The sequence below is a fragment of the Sander vitreus genome, chromosome 18 (assembly GCF_031162955.1).
Source record: "Sander vitreus isolate 19-12246 chromosome 18, sanVit1, whole genome shotgun sequence".
NCBI lineage: Eukaryota > Metazoa > Chordata > Actinopteri > Perciformes > Percidae > Sander > Sander vitreus.
Window position 1 is genome coordinate 5,968,174 of NC_135872.1, and position 16,867 is coordinate 5,985,040.

Consider the following 16,867-nt stretch of genomic DNA (forward strand, 5'->3'; position numbering starts at 1 on the left):
AAATTGGCAACTTGTTGACAGGATGTGAAGTGGCAAATTTCTGTCTTTGGCCTTTGCACGGGCCGTTAGCAAATGTCACAGATGTGCCTTTGCAAGTGTAGACAGGTGGGCCAACTTCAAAACAAACCACTGAATAGACAGAAAACCAGAGTATATGGTAACATAAACCTGAATAGGAAAATATGATAGGCCAATGATACACAAAGAGCTCGTCTCAAATGACAGATGTGGGCATAATGGTTTGAATTTTGGCTCATAGCCCAGGTAATGTCAATAGGAGGAAAACATCCATTTGAGAATGTTTTCATACACTTCCCACAAATAAAACTGCGAACATGAATTTAAAAAAAAAAAATGTTTTAAAATTGATATGGCTGCCCACCCAATACATTTAAGTAGATTTTTTTGTTTGTTTTATTTATCCTTACATTCATAAGTCTGTATGTAAATGCAGGTGGAAGTCAGAAAAAGTCTCCCAGAATGATGTATTCACATGCAGTCATAAGGTAGCTTTACATTCTGTCGTTTTGCAGCAGACTATCAATGTCCTCTGCTATCTGCATTTACAGTGCTATTTAAACGGATAGAAAAAAAGATTAGTCTGCAGTAAAGCAAATAAAAACACCTCCAATATGCTTCAGTATCACAAGAAAACATATCACAATATTGATTTTTTTTGTCCTACCCCTAATATACAAGTTATTGACTTACAGTAGAGTATGTTAACTCGAACTCTAATCGAGACAAATAACACTACTAAACTGTCTCTACCTTGGCAAGCGCTAGTACATCCCTAATTGTACTCCTCCACCTCCCCCCTTTCCTGTGTGCTGTATACTTCAATTCTCTCTCAGGTCCTATGAAGCACATCCAGCAACACAGGTCTTGTGTGAGAACAGACAATAACAAATTCCTTCACGTTGAGATCGGTTGGCCAAATATGAACATGCTCGTGCTGCAACTTGTAGAGTCTCTTTACTTGGCTGCTGTCTAGCTTTGTGTGCCACATGAGGACAGGTTAGCTAAGGCTGCCCTAGGAAGTACCTAGTGATTTGTGGCGCTGACCCACTGCTAGTACCAGCGCTAATCAGCTCGGCTCGACCGCGGTGCCCCGTCCTCCTTTTTCCATTGCAGATTTAGCACCGCCTCATGCGTGAGGCGAGCGTGGCTGGTCGTCATAGCGACACCGCAGGAAACTGCCGTGACCTAACGCAACACACACATACACACACACACACACACACAGAACGTCGAAAGTGTGTTGTTTTTGATTCTCAGCATGTGGCTGTTGCGACAGCCAGAAGGAAAATTTTGTTTCAAAAGAAGCTGGAGGCAGCAAAAAAACTGCAGGCTAAACTATTTTAAAATGGCGGGTTTGTTCAGGACCCCCCCCCCGGTCTGTCGCTAGCAGTGATGACGCAGTGATTAGTGGCCATTCTCTCCGACCAATCAGTAGTCTGCAGGTTTTTTAACGTCACCTTTTGGTATCGCCTCAGCTCGCTTGGAATCTTGACGGAGGTGATACTAAAAAAAAAAAAAGTACCTGTTAGCAGGTACCAGGGACTTTTTTTTCATAATGGAAAACCAAAAAAGGCGATTAGAGTCGAGGCGAGTCGAGCAGGTACCACGTAATGGAAAAACGCTGAGGAATTACTGATGGTTAGGGCTGGGTACCAAACTTTGATACTTTTAGGCACCGACCGAATTACCCCCATAGTACTGAGAATGCCTTGTCATTCAATGCCAAATTCAGATACCTAAGGAGTGTAATGGAAAATCACATATTTGTCTTTTAAAATTTTTCTTACTATTGACTTGTTTTTTAGTTTTTAGCTGTGTGAACTTTTTTACCCCCATTTGATGTATGGACCTAACTTTATAGCCTAACTTTATGCTTCTGTTTATCTAAAGTGCAGAGACTGGCTTTTCTCTACCTCCCATTTCGGTCCCAGATCAGATGGACTGATAGTCAGAAGGGCTGTTCATTTTACCCCCTCCCTCTTTCCGTCAGCTTGTTAGAGGGTTAATAAGCAAGTGATTCTCCAAGAATCCTCTTTGTTCATTCTCTCAGACTCTCATGATGAACTGAACCTTCTTTGCGTAAAGAATAAATACTTAAAAGACTATGTTGAATGAAGCCTTATTACAGATCTCACCTAGGTATTAGAATTTATACCACAGGAGTAAATCTCATCAGTGACAATAAGCACGCAGCATGCTTTTACTAAGATCTAATAATGCTAGTGACTGGATGTCTACACATCGTAGAGGCATGCAGGTAAAACTCTACGCACAGAGACGGGGCTCACATGTGTGTGTTGTATTTTGAGAGGCTTGACTACAGTGTGCATCACATAGGTGCAAAGGAGCTAAAAAATAAAATGAGTACCGTAATGTGTAATGTTGTAATTTCTTTTTGTTAAAATGGATCGTTCAGGGAACCGGTATCGTAAATGTTTAAAAACGATACCCAGCCCTGCTGACATTTCTTTTTATAGTTAAAGTTCAAGCTTGAGCTTGATTTGACTAAACACTGTTCCTCCTCCCTTTGACTTTAAACTGAATTACAATTTGTTCTGGTTTCACGTTGTTCTATGCAAACTGTGATCATTCTTCAATATAACACATGAAGCGATAGTAAATCTAATGAATAACCTCTGAATGCTAATGAGCTAACAGTGCGTTAGCTCTGAGCAAGACAAGACAAACTGCACCACCCGGCCTAACTAATCCAGTGGCTAGGACAAATGCACAAGGCACGGTCATTAATGGCAACACCGGCCAATAGATTTTTCATGTGTGTGTTCACCCAATGACCCAAGGGGCCGAGAAGCCGCTCTGCTCAGCATACATTACTGTCTATAGCAAAAGGAATGCTAATAATCCTGCAATCCCACTGTAGACTGCTAATGATCCAAAAAGCTATGCACATACCTTGTCTGAACCCAGAGTGGGACCCTGTGAGGCATCTTCTCATTCTTCTCTCCCATGCTCCTGAATTCTATTTTGTAGGTTTCTGAATCAAAATACTGTACATTTCCCGTATTAGAATTGGCTGGGTTGAAAGCTCATACACTTCCTGCAGATGTTTCCCAATAAAAAAAACGTGTAGCAAAGGGAAAGTGCCCTCTGAACTGCTGGAAGTGTGTTAATGTGAAACAGATGGCGAAAGAGTGGAGCAAATTAACACAGTAAACAGAGGCAGAAAATAGGAAGGTCTCCCACTAAAATATGATCAAATTCATATAAGTAGATTTTCAAACCTTGTCTCTAATAATGCCCCCTTTTGAATCAAAGTTATCTCTTAAGTTGCTGTAAATGAAAGGCTCTAGCCACTATGTAGGAACTTATTTTAAGAGCCTAAAAGCATTCTAATAAATAAAGGACTCAAGTTTCGAAGACAAAAAGAGAAAGTGGGTAAAACGGAAAGAAAATTAGTGTGTGAAAAAAGGGAAGGAGAAACCAAATCAGGGGGCACTCATACTGTAACTCCCTGGTGCACCAAATAAAACATGTTGTAGAGCTACTGGAATTTGTCAATAGGCAGCTGCCCAGAGCAAGGAGAGGAAGAGAACACACACACACACACACACACACACACACACACACACACACACACACACACACACACACACACACACACACACACACACACACACACACACACACACACACACACACACAAGCCTGTGGTGTATTGATAGGATTCTGTAAAGAAAAGCATAGCTCCGAAGCTCACCTTTAGCTGAAAATGTCAGGCTGCATACAGGAGGTCTGAGTGGGGAACACATCAAATCAAACACAACAAGACTTCCCTTTGCCCAACCCAAGAAAATATCATTTGTGATGTTGGGCTAGCAGTACAATATGTCTCTCTTTGGACTTGCTCTTTGATAGTTTAAATGCATGTCCACCGGTTTATGTTTGGCTGTAGTCTCTGGAAGCTTAAAAACAAGCTTTAAGTGGAAGGGAGACTGGACTGAAGCATCAAACGCAGGTGGTTTCAATAGTGTGTGGAGGGAGCCTAAAGGGTTATTGATGACTTGTTATTGACATTTCATTTAGCTAGCTTTTTCAGGCACTGATTTCAATCAGTCTGACTGACATCATACTTATATCATACTTCCATCGGATGACCGAAGGCACGTTTCAAAGCTCCGCAGGCACGCTACGACTCAAAACAACACAGCCTCATAACATGAGCAACAAATGATGATGATCATTTCACTTCACTGGCACAGTTTGAGCACTTATAATCATTCAATCTTTTTTTTAAGTTTCTTTTTTAAATTGCATCACCCGGCACCTTCATGCATCACACAAAATTAAGCTTAACCTGCTAATGCCCTACTGTTGACAGTGTAGAGATAACACTATACAATTCTCAGCATCCCAACATTTTGACATCCCAAAACTGGTACTGCAACAAGCAATATCCCAGGTATAGATTTTAACAGGGGTTACGATGCCCCCCCCTATATAAAACCACTTGTTATCACGCGATAACAAGTGGTATACAGACAAAAAATCTTGAAAAACTAAGTAAACCTTGACATTATATACACGTTCCCAAAATCAAAAAATGAATGCAAAACCCTTAAGGTGATTTTCTTTAGATGCAGTATTTAAATACAGTATGCTTAACTATAGGCATACATCTTTGCTCACTATCATGAGTGATAAGAATTAGTACAAATCAGGACTTCATTAGGCTTAGCTTTCTGCAAAGTACTGCTGAAAACTCAGAGAGACAGTATGTGTGTGCTTTTCATTAGGTATATTGTATATGTACAGTATAGTCTGCTGTGTTTGCTTGAACAGTTTCCCACCCATGCTTTGAGGCTTGCTCGTGCCTTGACCTATAGCACAAGTACTATGTAATAGTTGTAATAATGAATCCATCTAATTTATTTTGCTCCGTGCACTTCCAAATCAATGCTCAATGACGTATGAGCAGGAACAAAGCTGGGATAGATCCAGTAACAGCAGTAAATGATGTGACTACATGTACCTCGGAGATGGATACGGTCCATGGGCAATAAAGCTTAATATACCACCATCTAAGGCCTGTGGGATGCTGGGGCTTGCCTCTGGCTATGGTTGGACTCTACAAAGGCTACCAGACAGACAGACAGACACACACACACACATTAGAATATCATGAAAAAGTTGATTTATTTCAGTAATTCCATTCAAAAAGTGAAACTTGTATAATGTATACATTCATTCCACACAGACTGATATATTTCAAGTGTTTCTTTTAATTTTGATGATTAGAACTGACAACTAATGAAAACCCTAAATTCAGTATCTCCGAAAATTAGAATATTACTTAAGACCAATACAAAAAAAGGATTTTTAGAAATGTTGGCCAACTGAAAAGTATGAACATGAAAAGTATGAGCATGTACAGCACTCAATACTTAGTTGGGGCTCCTTTTGCCTGAATTACTGCAGCAATGCGGCGTGGCATGGAGTCGATCAGTCTGTGGCACTGCTCAGGTGTTATGAGAGCCCAGGTTGCTCTGATAGTGGCCTTCAGCTCTTCTGCATTGTTGGGTCTGGCGCGTCGCATCTTCCTCTTCACAATAACCAATAGATTTTCTATAGGGTTAAGGTCAGGCGAGTTTGCTGGCCAATTAAGAACAGGGATACCATGGTCCTTAAACCAGGTACTGGTAGCTTTGGCACTGTGTGCAGGTGCCAAGTCCTGTTGGAAAATGAAATCTGCATCTCCATAAAAGTTGGTCAGCAGCAGGAAGCATGAAGTGCTCTAAAACTTCCTGGTAGACGGCTGCGTTGACCCTGGACCTCAGAAAACACAGTGGACCAACACCAGCAGATGACATGGCACCCCAAACCATCACTGACTGTGGAAACTTTACACTGGACTTCAAGCAACGTGGATTCTGGGCCTCTCCTCTCTTCCTCCAGACTCTGGGACCTTGATTTCCAAAGGAAATGCAAAATTTACTTTCATCAGAGAACATAACTTTGGACCACTCAGCAGCAGTCCAGTCCTTTTTGTCTTTAGCCCAGGCGAGACACTTCTGATGCTGTGTCTTGTTCATGAGTGGCTTGACACAAGGAATGCGACAGCTGAAACCCATGTCTTGCATACGTCTGTGCGTGGTGGTTCTTTAAGCACTGCCTCCAGCTGCAGTCCACTCTTTGTGAATCTCCCCCACATTTTTGAATGGGTTTTGTTTCACAATCCTCTCTAGGGTGCGGTTATCCCTATTGCTTGTATACTTTTTTCTACCACATCTTTTCCTTCCCTTCACCTCTCTATCAATGTGCTTGGACACAGAGCTCTGTGAACAGCCAGCCTTGCCCTCCTTGTGCGAGGTGTCAATGGTCGTCTTTTGGACAGCTGTCAAGTCAGTAGTCTTCCCCATGATTGTGTAGCCTACAGAACTAGACTGAGAGACCATTTAAAGGCCTTTGCAGGTGTTTTGAGTTAATTAGCTGATTAGAGAGTAGCACCAGGTGTCTTCAATATTGAACCTTGTCACGATATTCTAATTTTCTGAGATACTGAATATGGGGTTTTCATTAGTAGTCAGTTCTAATCATCAAAAGTAAAATAAATAAACACTTGGAATATATCAGTCTGTGTGGAATGAATGTATACATTATGCAAGTTTCACTTTTTGAATGGAATTACTGAAATAAATCAACTTTTTCATGATAATCTAATTATATGACCAGCACCTGTACATGCACTGACAGTTGATGTGTATGCAAAATGACCCCATCAGTCACTCTGGAGTCTATATTCCCTCCTTGAGAGCCAGGAGGCAACAAACGTAAGACCTGGAATGAGTCCATTCATCCTCCTCCCCCAGTACAACCCCGAAACTCAACCAGTGGACCAATCCATCCACACTGACTTTCTAAGAGCCGTGCTTTAACAATCCATATTAATATATGGATTTTAAATATCTAAAGCCTCGCGGGGCATCCACTAGGACTATATATTTACAGGGACTTTATTACTCTTTACAATATTCATTATCTGGATCTTACACTCTGAGCCAGCATACTGGCCTTGGGCTACAGGTACAGTGGACATCCTGATATATTACAGTACCAATTCCCAATTTATAACATCGACCATTTACATTCAGTGCTTCAACCAAATGTTTGCTGTTAAAGTCTGCTTCAATCTCATCCCTCATGAATGAATTAGAATGGTGGGATTTTCATATTACAGTTCCCCTGACCAAAACATTACTGAAAACATTAACAAATTTAGTGAGAAAATATTTAAGGGGAGCGCTCATCTGCGTTGTTATTAAAAGGTATATCTCCAGCAGCGGAGAACAGCGTCTCTGCTGCAATGTTAGAACCAGGGGAAGCCATTGTTATCCAAAACACCGTACAGGTCTTTTGAAATTAAACAGACTATGAATCGAGTTATTTCGCACACCTGTGCACATACTACTTGTACCATTTAAACTAGAAAATGAGCCAATACCCCAACCATTGGTGTCAAAGCACATGCGTTCCATAAAGTAAAAACAAACCAGCTGTAACATCACTGATTATGGTGGTTTAAAGATACTCTTCATAGTGAACAGTGCAGTAGTCAATTTTTTTCTTTTGTGATTTGTGTTGCTTTAGAAAAGAAGTAGTAAACCAGACGCTACACTCCCTTATTTTCTCTGCAAAAGGGGTTAAACCTCATGATACCACCAGAACAGTTGTGAAACTTTTTGATTTAACTAAAATGGGCAAGTATGCAAAGACCGAGGACAGATATTCTAAAAATAAAGAGCAATCAGAGGACTGTTCACATGACAAATGTTCCTCCTTTAATCAAATCATTAAACATATTTGAAGAATTACATTTCTTTCCGAATGGCCAAAGTGCTTACAGTAGCCATTTCTATTCTGCTTGGGCTCTTGTTGAGATTAAAAGGTTCCACATAAATGCAGCTATTGGTGACTTCTCTATATCGTCGTTACAATTAGCATCGGAAATAAACATGGCGTCCGTTGTGAGATGACTGAAAGGAGTTCTCTGTCTGCATCATCACTCACAAGTACATTCATGTACATACTGTACAGGAAGCAGTAGTGCTGGTCATCAGCAACAGCTATTATAGCCATTAGACAATTAAAGAAAGCACCTGGAGGGGCCAGCAGTAAATCTATCTGACACACACGTCTAGTTTCCACTCTAAATTAAAAAGAAAGAAGTGGGACCAGGGAACCAGAGGCAATTAGTTTAAATGGTTGATAGTGAAATAGGACGTATAGGCTGCCAAGTTAGCCTGAAAAAGAAACAGAAAGAGACAGAAACAGAGAATTTCCTTTCAGGCTCTAAAAAGGTTGGCAAAGCGGCAAAATGGCTTGTTTGGTGAAACGTATGCACGCTTGCAGAGACGCACCCACACATGCAGGCAGAGTGGGAAAACAATGGTGTTGGGAGTGGGCAAAAATAACTGAACTGTATCCTGAAAACAGCCAAGCAGAAAAAGGAGAGAGGAAAAGTAGGGAGAGAAGTAACACAAAAGTGGAGATGAAGAAGACGGAAGGGAGGAAAGAAGAAGAGAAGGGTGGGGGAGGAAATGACAGGCATGTAGAGATGTAGGAGAGAGATGGAAGATTAAGGTTTCATCTTTGCTTGACGGCTGCTAATCCACAGCTCTCTGAACAGCGTGCGTGTGTGTGTGTGTGTGTGTGTGTGTGTGTGTGTGTGCATGTGCAAGCCATTGCTTGCAGTTTTCTCTTTGTAAGTGTGTTTGTGCATTTCAAAAAAGCAGAGAGGCTGACAGGTGACTGGCTGACAGGGTGTTAAGTAATTGTCCTGCAGTAAATACTGCAAACACCTTATGGCTAGTCAAATACTCATTTGCATCTCATTTGCATACTTAAGCAGCAACACGCTTCACCTCACACACACACACACACACACACAATGAGTCAGGACAGCAGCGGTTGCTCAGAGCATAAAAGGTGAGTCTGTATGTATTTAATTAGCAACAAATCATCAGTCATATTAAAATAAGAGCCTCAGCTGTGGTTTTTAGAGCAATTCCAGGTTTCCCCAGGGTCATTGAGGGGGTCCAGGGGGTCCCCAGTATGTAGTGTAATAGATTACCTGTGTAATTTTAGTTTAACTGAACATGAAGATCTCAAATCAACCAATGCATTTGACTCAGTCATTTGCCTCACTTACTCTTAAGCAGAGATGCAGTTTGATACCCGCATTCTGTTTTTCCCTATGTTTACCTGACTGTGGAAATGGAGCCAAGAATTGTGGTGGAACTAAGACCCGAGTTTGGCAGCCCACTGCAACTTAATGAATAAAACTGATAGCAAAAAAACTAAATTCTACAATGACGTTGACAAGAAATCAGTATTTTATGTCGATCTGTGGCATCTGGTTGATACTTGATCCACCTAATGGACAATAAGGAGTAGTTCCCATAGTTTTTCCAGTAGTACTGTTATTAAGCATCCTTCAGAACAGGCAAGAGCAAGTCCTTAGTGTCAAAATTAGAATAGGCAGTAAGTATAGGCAAGCCAAGAGACATCTGGATTCAATGTGCACACAGAAGACATTTCTGCTGTTAAGGGTCTCCTCTGTGATTGTGATATGAAACTTCACAACTTTCCAAAAACAAAGTTGGACCAACACCGAAATTTAACGGTTTGTTATTGCCATTTTTCTCAAGAGCTCAATGTTCTGGTTTCCTCACCAGTTAGGCTGAAATCCAGCACATATACTGATACCCATTTCATACAGGAAGTGTGAATAATATGACGCAGCAGGTCTACCGAGCGTGTCACCTATTCATATACTCTCACAGATTCATCAGGAGTCGGTTAAATGACAATTAGACATCAGTATTGTTAAATTGATTTTAAATCTGTAAAAGAGGCGCCTGTTCACCAAAGTCTGACTTGCAGTTTACTTTGGTCGGGTGGTATAGGTCGCCCTATTTTTTTTGCCGTCACAATCTTTCACAATGGGTGAAATTGTGTGGTAAAATAAAACAAATCATGTCACTGTATTTTTATAAACGCAATTTGTTCGTTCTAACCCATGACTCCGCAATTTTCCCAATTCCTTGAAGGGAAAACTAAATATGATAATGTTCCAGGGGTGCTATGTATGGTAACAATCCTGAAATGTAATCTACTCCAAGCTACAAAGAAACATGTTACTACTACCACCAAAGAAGACACAAGTTTACTGTGTCAAATAACGCAGGTGTTCTAGCATCCAGCATCCCCCCCCCCCCCATCTACCTTTATTTTCCCTGTCGTCGTACCGCCCCACCCCCCACTGCTCTCGCCTCTCTAAGAGTAAGTGAAGGCCCAGGCTGCAGACGGCAAAGAGGAGGGGTTCTCCAGGGAGCCTTTGATTTGAAGCAGACAAACAGATTCAGCTGATTGTGGTGGTCACTCACAACAAGCCCTTTATCCTTCACAGAGGACCCCCCCCTGCAGCCCGTCCTCTCTGCCCATCACAAACACTCACCCACTGAGACCACAACACGGCGGGGCAGATGGTGGTGAGGTTGAGTAGGAAGCCGGCATCCCTTCAAATCATTTTAGAAGCTTCGACTAAATAACACCAGGCCACCTGAGTTCAAGGGGAGCATGCAAAAGTATGTTTGTGTGGTTTGAAAATGTCTGCAGGGAAGCCTAAAGTGTGTCGGACGCATCTATGTCGAAATAAAGCTGAAAGTATCTGAATAAGGCGATAATAATTTGCCTTGTCACATCACTTAAGACTGCAAATGATGTCAGTCTATTTGCCATTTTATTATTAAGCACAAGTTAACCAAATGCTATTTTGGTCCAGGAATATTAAGGAGCTCAGCAAAGCAAGAACAGATTATTCAACATAAACCTTGCTGGTGTGTCGACATAATAAGACGTTGAGATATCAATATACTATTACTTTATCTATTAATGCTGCTACTATTCTTACTGGTCCATATTTATAATGCTACTAAAAACTTCCTGAACTGGGCTTAATTGCGTTGTATTCCTATGCTATGACAATAACCAGCATGTCCAATTATTTCCTCAAAAGCAGAACATAGCTGCAGGTTTCATGCATTTCACCAGACAACATTAACAACGACCACTGCAAGGCTCGAGTTAATACTGAGACCAGGTGATATGGAAAAAATAAAAACTCACTGATATTTGTCTTAACTGCCACTGCTGTTTAATCAGAACCAACCCTGTTGACTCAATATTTATCCAAACTATAAGCTGAACCGGTTTGTTAAAACCACTCTACTTTTTTCCTTATCTATTTTGTCTAAACTGAAATGTTAAATGGCAGAGGGATGGCCGTTGACACAGCAGGCCACATTTACTTTAACATGTATCAAATTTGCTTCACTGACAGGATGATGTGGTTTGCTTAAGAAGATATTTATCTTAGACTTGATCAAAACTATATTTAAAACTACATCTATTAAGCTAACATTGCGTAGCAACGCCGATTCCCACATTAAGTCAGTGGACTTCAGTTTTAATAATTAGCCACTTTCTTGGATTTCAGTGGAACGTTTTTATAACCTCTTTTGTCAAAATACAGTTCTGCTTTTACAGAATGTAAAGTGAGTATCTGAGTAGATATAAAAACACACCACTGCTGTGTCTTTTCTCTTGTAGTTCAAAAGCATTACACTTTCTCCCCCAACTTTAAAATGTGTTCATTAGTTGCTTCATTAGGTTGGCAGTTGGAAGCCAGACGTTTGCATTTGTTTTTCTGTCATAGAATATTGCACTGCCATGGAGCGTTTCTGCAACACTGTGGGTTTACTTTGAGCAAACAGAGATTAGGATGGAGCTAGTTCCAGATGGACAGTCCTGTTTTCCTCTGTGACTGTACAGTAACCTCACAATGTCAACAGCTGTCAAACAAGAATGGTGACTGGTGAGCACTTGAATGGTAACTCTGACACTCTTCTTTTATCCAAAGGCCCTGACGTGATAAAGGACCAGGCTTACTTATAGCTGCCATGAGAAACGATCTTTCGGTGAAATGTGATCAGTCAGGGTAATCTTATCTATTACATTTGTAAGAGCCATATAAAAAGGAATTAAGTGCCGTAGCAATGCACATCTGCATGGGATGCCATTTTAACGAACCCCGCAGTGACCTTGGTCCCGCGATTTAAACATTCAGCAACTGGTTTTGTTTTTCAAGAAAAATACAAGTCAGAACCTTTCTGTGACAAGAAATCAGCAGGTGATCTCAAGACAAATGTGCTTATTTTACTGTTTAAAGCTGTTTTGGCAAAAATGTAAAAAAAAATAAATAAATAAAATAAAAACATGTTGTGACCTAAATGTAAATAGTGTATCAGTAATGCTGCTGGAGGACCTACTAAATCTTTCAAAAAGCAGCATCAGTGCAACTTGAGGAAAGATTTGGCCTGTTGATGCCTTTAGCACCAGTGGTACCTTTACGGACTTAAATTAACTTAATACTTGGCCAGTAAAAAAAAAAAAATAGCCTAGAGCAAGACAATGTGTGTTTCCACTACAAACACAGATATCTGCTTTAAGAAACAAAAAAAATCTTCAAAACAGTTTTCAACGGGGCCGATGTTACGTTGACTTCTCTTCCATCTCTCTGTTGTCGTTTGGAAAGTCACACAGTTCACAGATATACATTTCAAAACATACACAGTGAGCTGAGAGGGAGAACATTTGGGATTTAGGGGCTCTAACGGGTGCTTTAAATTAGGGTTGGGAATCGTTTTGATTTTAACAATTCTGATTCCAATTCCGATTCTTCGAGGTCGTCATTTTTGAAAAGATTCCAAGTTGGAACAGGTTCCCGATGCCCAATCCTACTTTAAAGTCACAATGTGTACTATAAATTAAGGGAATGTATTTTTAAAGTAAACGGTTACAATTTCAGATTAAAGCCAGAAATAATGCCATCTTATTCCACTTTAAACGCTGGTATTTTAGCACAGTAAGGACTCGGAACAATCTTTCAAAGTATTGCATACTTTTTTTATTTTTTTATTTGATACAGTTGGCGGTGTGTTTTAACTGAAGTCCTCATACCTGGGATACCGCTGTCGATACGACGTCAACCAGTTGGCAGGAGGATGCACACTATCGGAAAACTGTAATTTGTAAACAGTATGGCCCCTCGTTGACATGATGAGTTTAATACCGCATGCACAGCATGACTAGACAGTGGCATATGATGTCATCTTGAGGTCAGAAACATGGCCCATCAGCATTTCAAACAGTGTGTCTTTAACACCAAACACACACAATGATCTTTTTAGGTTTACTACCACCGTTTACATGACAAATGAGCGATAAATAGATCAAATATCATGCTGTGATATGAGACAGTGTAGGGAATTTTGATTAACATAATATTGTGGTAAAGTTCAATCTTGTCTTTTCGAGGTCTTGAAGCTGCATACCCGATAGGATTTTCTGAACTTATTAGACTTTAACAGCTGATTGGTCTTACCAATGATTTCTTTTCTTAATCTTCTCAAATATCTCCTGAAAGCACAAAAGATCATCCTTGACTATGATTGTATTATTGATACTGTGGTATTCAGTCAAAAACATCATTGTGATATTTAATTTAGTCAGTAGTGACCATAGACCCACAGGCGTGGAGGCTGTTAGGGAAGTCATATCTCCTTCATATCAGATCTGGGCCACAATGACCTGCAGTAATCTCATTTTCAAATGATTCTCAATAAAAAGGCAAAAGGCAGTCCATCTGAATGTTTATACAGCCACATGACGTGCTCACCAAACCTTATCCTCACTCACTCAAAAGGTCATTTTGCTGAGTCTACCAGTTAACCACCCGAATGAGTAAATGGAAATCAAGTCACCTCACTGAGCAGATCTACGGCAACTGCTCCTCACAAGCCCCATGGGAAAACTCCTTTTCAAAATAACACTAAAGATACTGGTCTCATCTCCATGTAGAGTTGGTTACGATTTTTAGTGCGGATATTTTTATATCAGAGAGCTGAGATCATAACACACCACAGATCATGCAGCAGAGTAACTGAACAACATCAGCAGCCACCTGAAACCACCTCTGAGACATCACCACTGGGCTTTTTAACTAGTTTCTCCACACACACACACACACACACACACACACACACACACACACACGCTACCTGTTGGTGCTTTTCACCCTGCTGCAGACTACAAGGCTACTGTTTTGCTTTCACCATGTGGAATGATACGACATCAGGGGGCACACAGGCTAATGTATGAAAGTCATATACTGTGTCCCGGTTAATAAATATAATATGAGGCAGAATCATGAATCCAATTAGTCATGACACTTATTATTATTAACACTAAACACAATTATTATTATTATTATTATTATTATTATTATTATATCAATAACTCAGGCTTTCAAACTAAGCATTAATTCACGTTATCTTAAAATATTCCATATTCAGGTTACGAATAAGAATGTAGGTCATGTATTAAGATCTGTGACAGGCTAAAAGGTGTGTTCAATTTTCCGCATCCATGAATGCCACTGTGATGACCGATCAGAGCTGGTTTTGCATCAGCCCCGTATCTACCGTCCTGACATGGGGGAACTTGAAAGACAGGTATATCAGCCCAGAGGGGGGCGGTGGATCCTGCATGCTTTCCTTCATTTTCCCCGGGAACAGGCTGCGGGGGATTTCGTGGAGAGAAAAACGTCACGCCGAATTCCGTTGAAAAGGCTGTTAAAATCAACGTGTCAAATTCACCGGCAGGTGTACGTAGATAACACAACACGGCATAAGATCTTCAACGAAACACAATCACGTGTTTGCGCATTTCGGCTACCAGTGATCCACTATGGTCAGATTTGATTCAATAAAAACACAAGTTGTATATTTGGTGTAGCCTACACTTATTGCCACAGCTCTCCGCGAGGTATGTCGGCGGAGAGCACTTTCGAGATAACAAGTAAACATTAAAGTAAAAGTTCCAATGTAATACACTTTAGTGGTCCTTGGTGTATTATATGTGCGCCGAATTGTAGAGGGAATCTGATCGATACGTGTTAGCTGTTTAGTCATGTTCTACAATGAATACCAACTGCCAAATTCGAAGGAACATTTAAAAAAAATTTTTTTTGGCGGAGTTTGGCGTGACGTTTTTTTCCCCATATAACGAACAGTGCGTGAGCTCAACAGATCCTTACCTCTTTGATTTTAGCCCGTCTATCCTTGGTTTCGGGGTCCAGAGGTTCGTGTCCAGTCGCCCCGGGCGGGCGGTGATATTCAACGATAGGTAAATTATTGTCATCCTTCCCACCTTGACCCATACTCTCCTTTGCAACTTTCTCCTTCTCATTTATAATGTCTTGTTTTATCTCGTCGGGCCGTTTCTGTAGGGTATCCTTTGCCTCTAACAGAGCTTTTTCGTGGTCTTTCCTGATTTTGGCCAGGACCCTCTCCTCGTTTACTGCCGAACCTGGGTCGCTGCTGTCCGGACCGGTGCGGGTGTTGGTCTCCACCGCGGAGGAATGAAAGAAAACTCCGCTAAGCAGCTTGGACGAGTCAGGTAGGAAGAAAATGGCCCCGAAACAGAGGGTTATAAAAGCGCTAAACACTAATAACAAAATAAATTTCTCTGTCAACCTGAAAGAGGTCGGGCTGGCAGACTTCCTATTCGGGGTCGCGGTAAAAGGCAGAAGAGTTGCAACTGGCATTTTCCCCTCTTCCTTCAACAACTCGAACAAAAAAAATAATTTAAACGTTCGAATGAACTCAGTCGGACTCACTTTCGGGTTATTCCGATCAGAAATCCATTTTCAGATGTTATAAACCGTGTCAAATGTAACGTAACTGTGGTAAAATCTCCAGTAAAAAGTTGAAGACTAGGCGGCTGCCCATACCGGAGACTCTGTGCAGTCAGACGAGTGAGTCCAGTGGCTCACACAGGAAGCAACGGTAGATAGGCGTGACTGACAGCCGCGATGAGCTAATCACTTTCTGCCCTGTGAGTGGTGGGAACACGGGGGGCGTGTCCTCCCAACGGCTTAGTATAAAAGCTGTTGACAGCCTGTGCTGCGGTTACAGCTTTATGTTCTACTAACCATACAACGGAAAGCACCACAACGTTTGGACAACGAGTTTGGACAAAGTTACAGTTTGTAAAGGGACATAAAGGAAACACTGGGTACATTCTAGATTGTTCTTTATTGTCCAAATAGCATGAATAGACCCACACCAACAATGAATTGACCTTAGGCTACAAACTAGCCTGTTTTTTTTTGCCCTTTCCTCTGTGCCATGGAGCTACCATCCTTGTCCAACTAAACTAACCAAATAGATAAAAGTATACATCCACGCTAATGCTGATGATTAGCAGGCATAGTATAGTTAACATGGTATCTCAACACTTGCTAATTAGCCCTAAAAGCCAGTTGTTGAAAGCCGGTAGGCAACATTTACCTAATAGTAAGGGACAAATAAAGTAAAGTATTTTCATATTATCTACTTTATACTACTCCACTATATTTTGAAAAGAAATATTGTAGTTTTTACTTCACTACATTTATATAAAATAAAATAGAGTATTTTCATTTTATGCTACTTTATAATACTCCACTTTATTTTGAAATTGTAGTTTTTACTTTACTACATTTATGTAAGAGCTGTAGTTACCCTACTAGCTACTTTTCAAATAACGATTTTACAAGAGGCCAGGTTAAGGTGAAGGTACTTTATTGTCACATACACATACATGTAGCGAAATTCATTCTCTTCATTTAACCCAGCCCTCAAGGGCACTGACTGGAGAACCTAGTACATGTTTTTTGATGGTGGGGGAAACCGGAGCACCCAGAGGAAACCCACACAAACATGGG

At 40.8% G+C, this 16,867-nt stretch overlaps 1 protein-coding gene across 1 annotated transcript in view; it reads right to left on the minus strand.

The window, feature by feature from the left end:
- man1a1 (mannosidase, alpha, class 1A, member 1) overlaps positions 1–15,916 on the minus strand; it is a 150,053-nt gene extending 134,137 nt beyond the window's left edge. The window contains exon 1 of the mRNA XM_078275285.1: positions 15,197–15,916. Coding sequence (XP_078131411.1) covers positions 15,197–15,706 — 510 coding nt within the window. The 5' untranslated portion in view covers positions 15,707–15,916. The remainder of the gene's footprint in view (positions 1–15,196) is intronic.
- Positions 15,917–16,867: the final 951 nt, after the last annotated feature.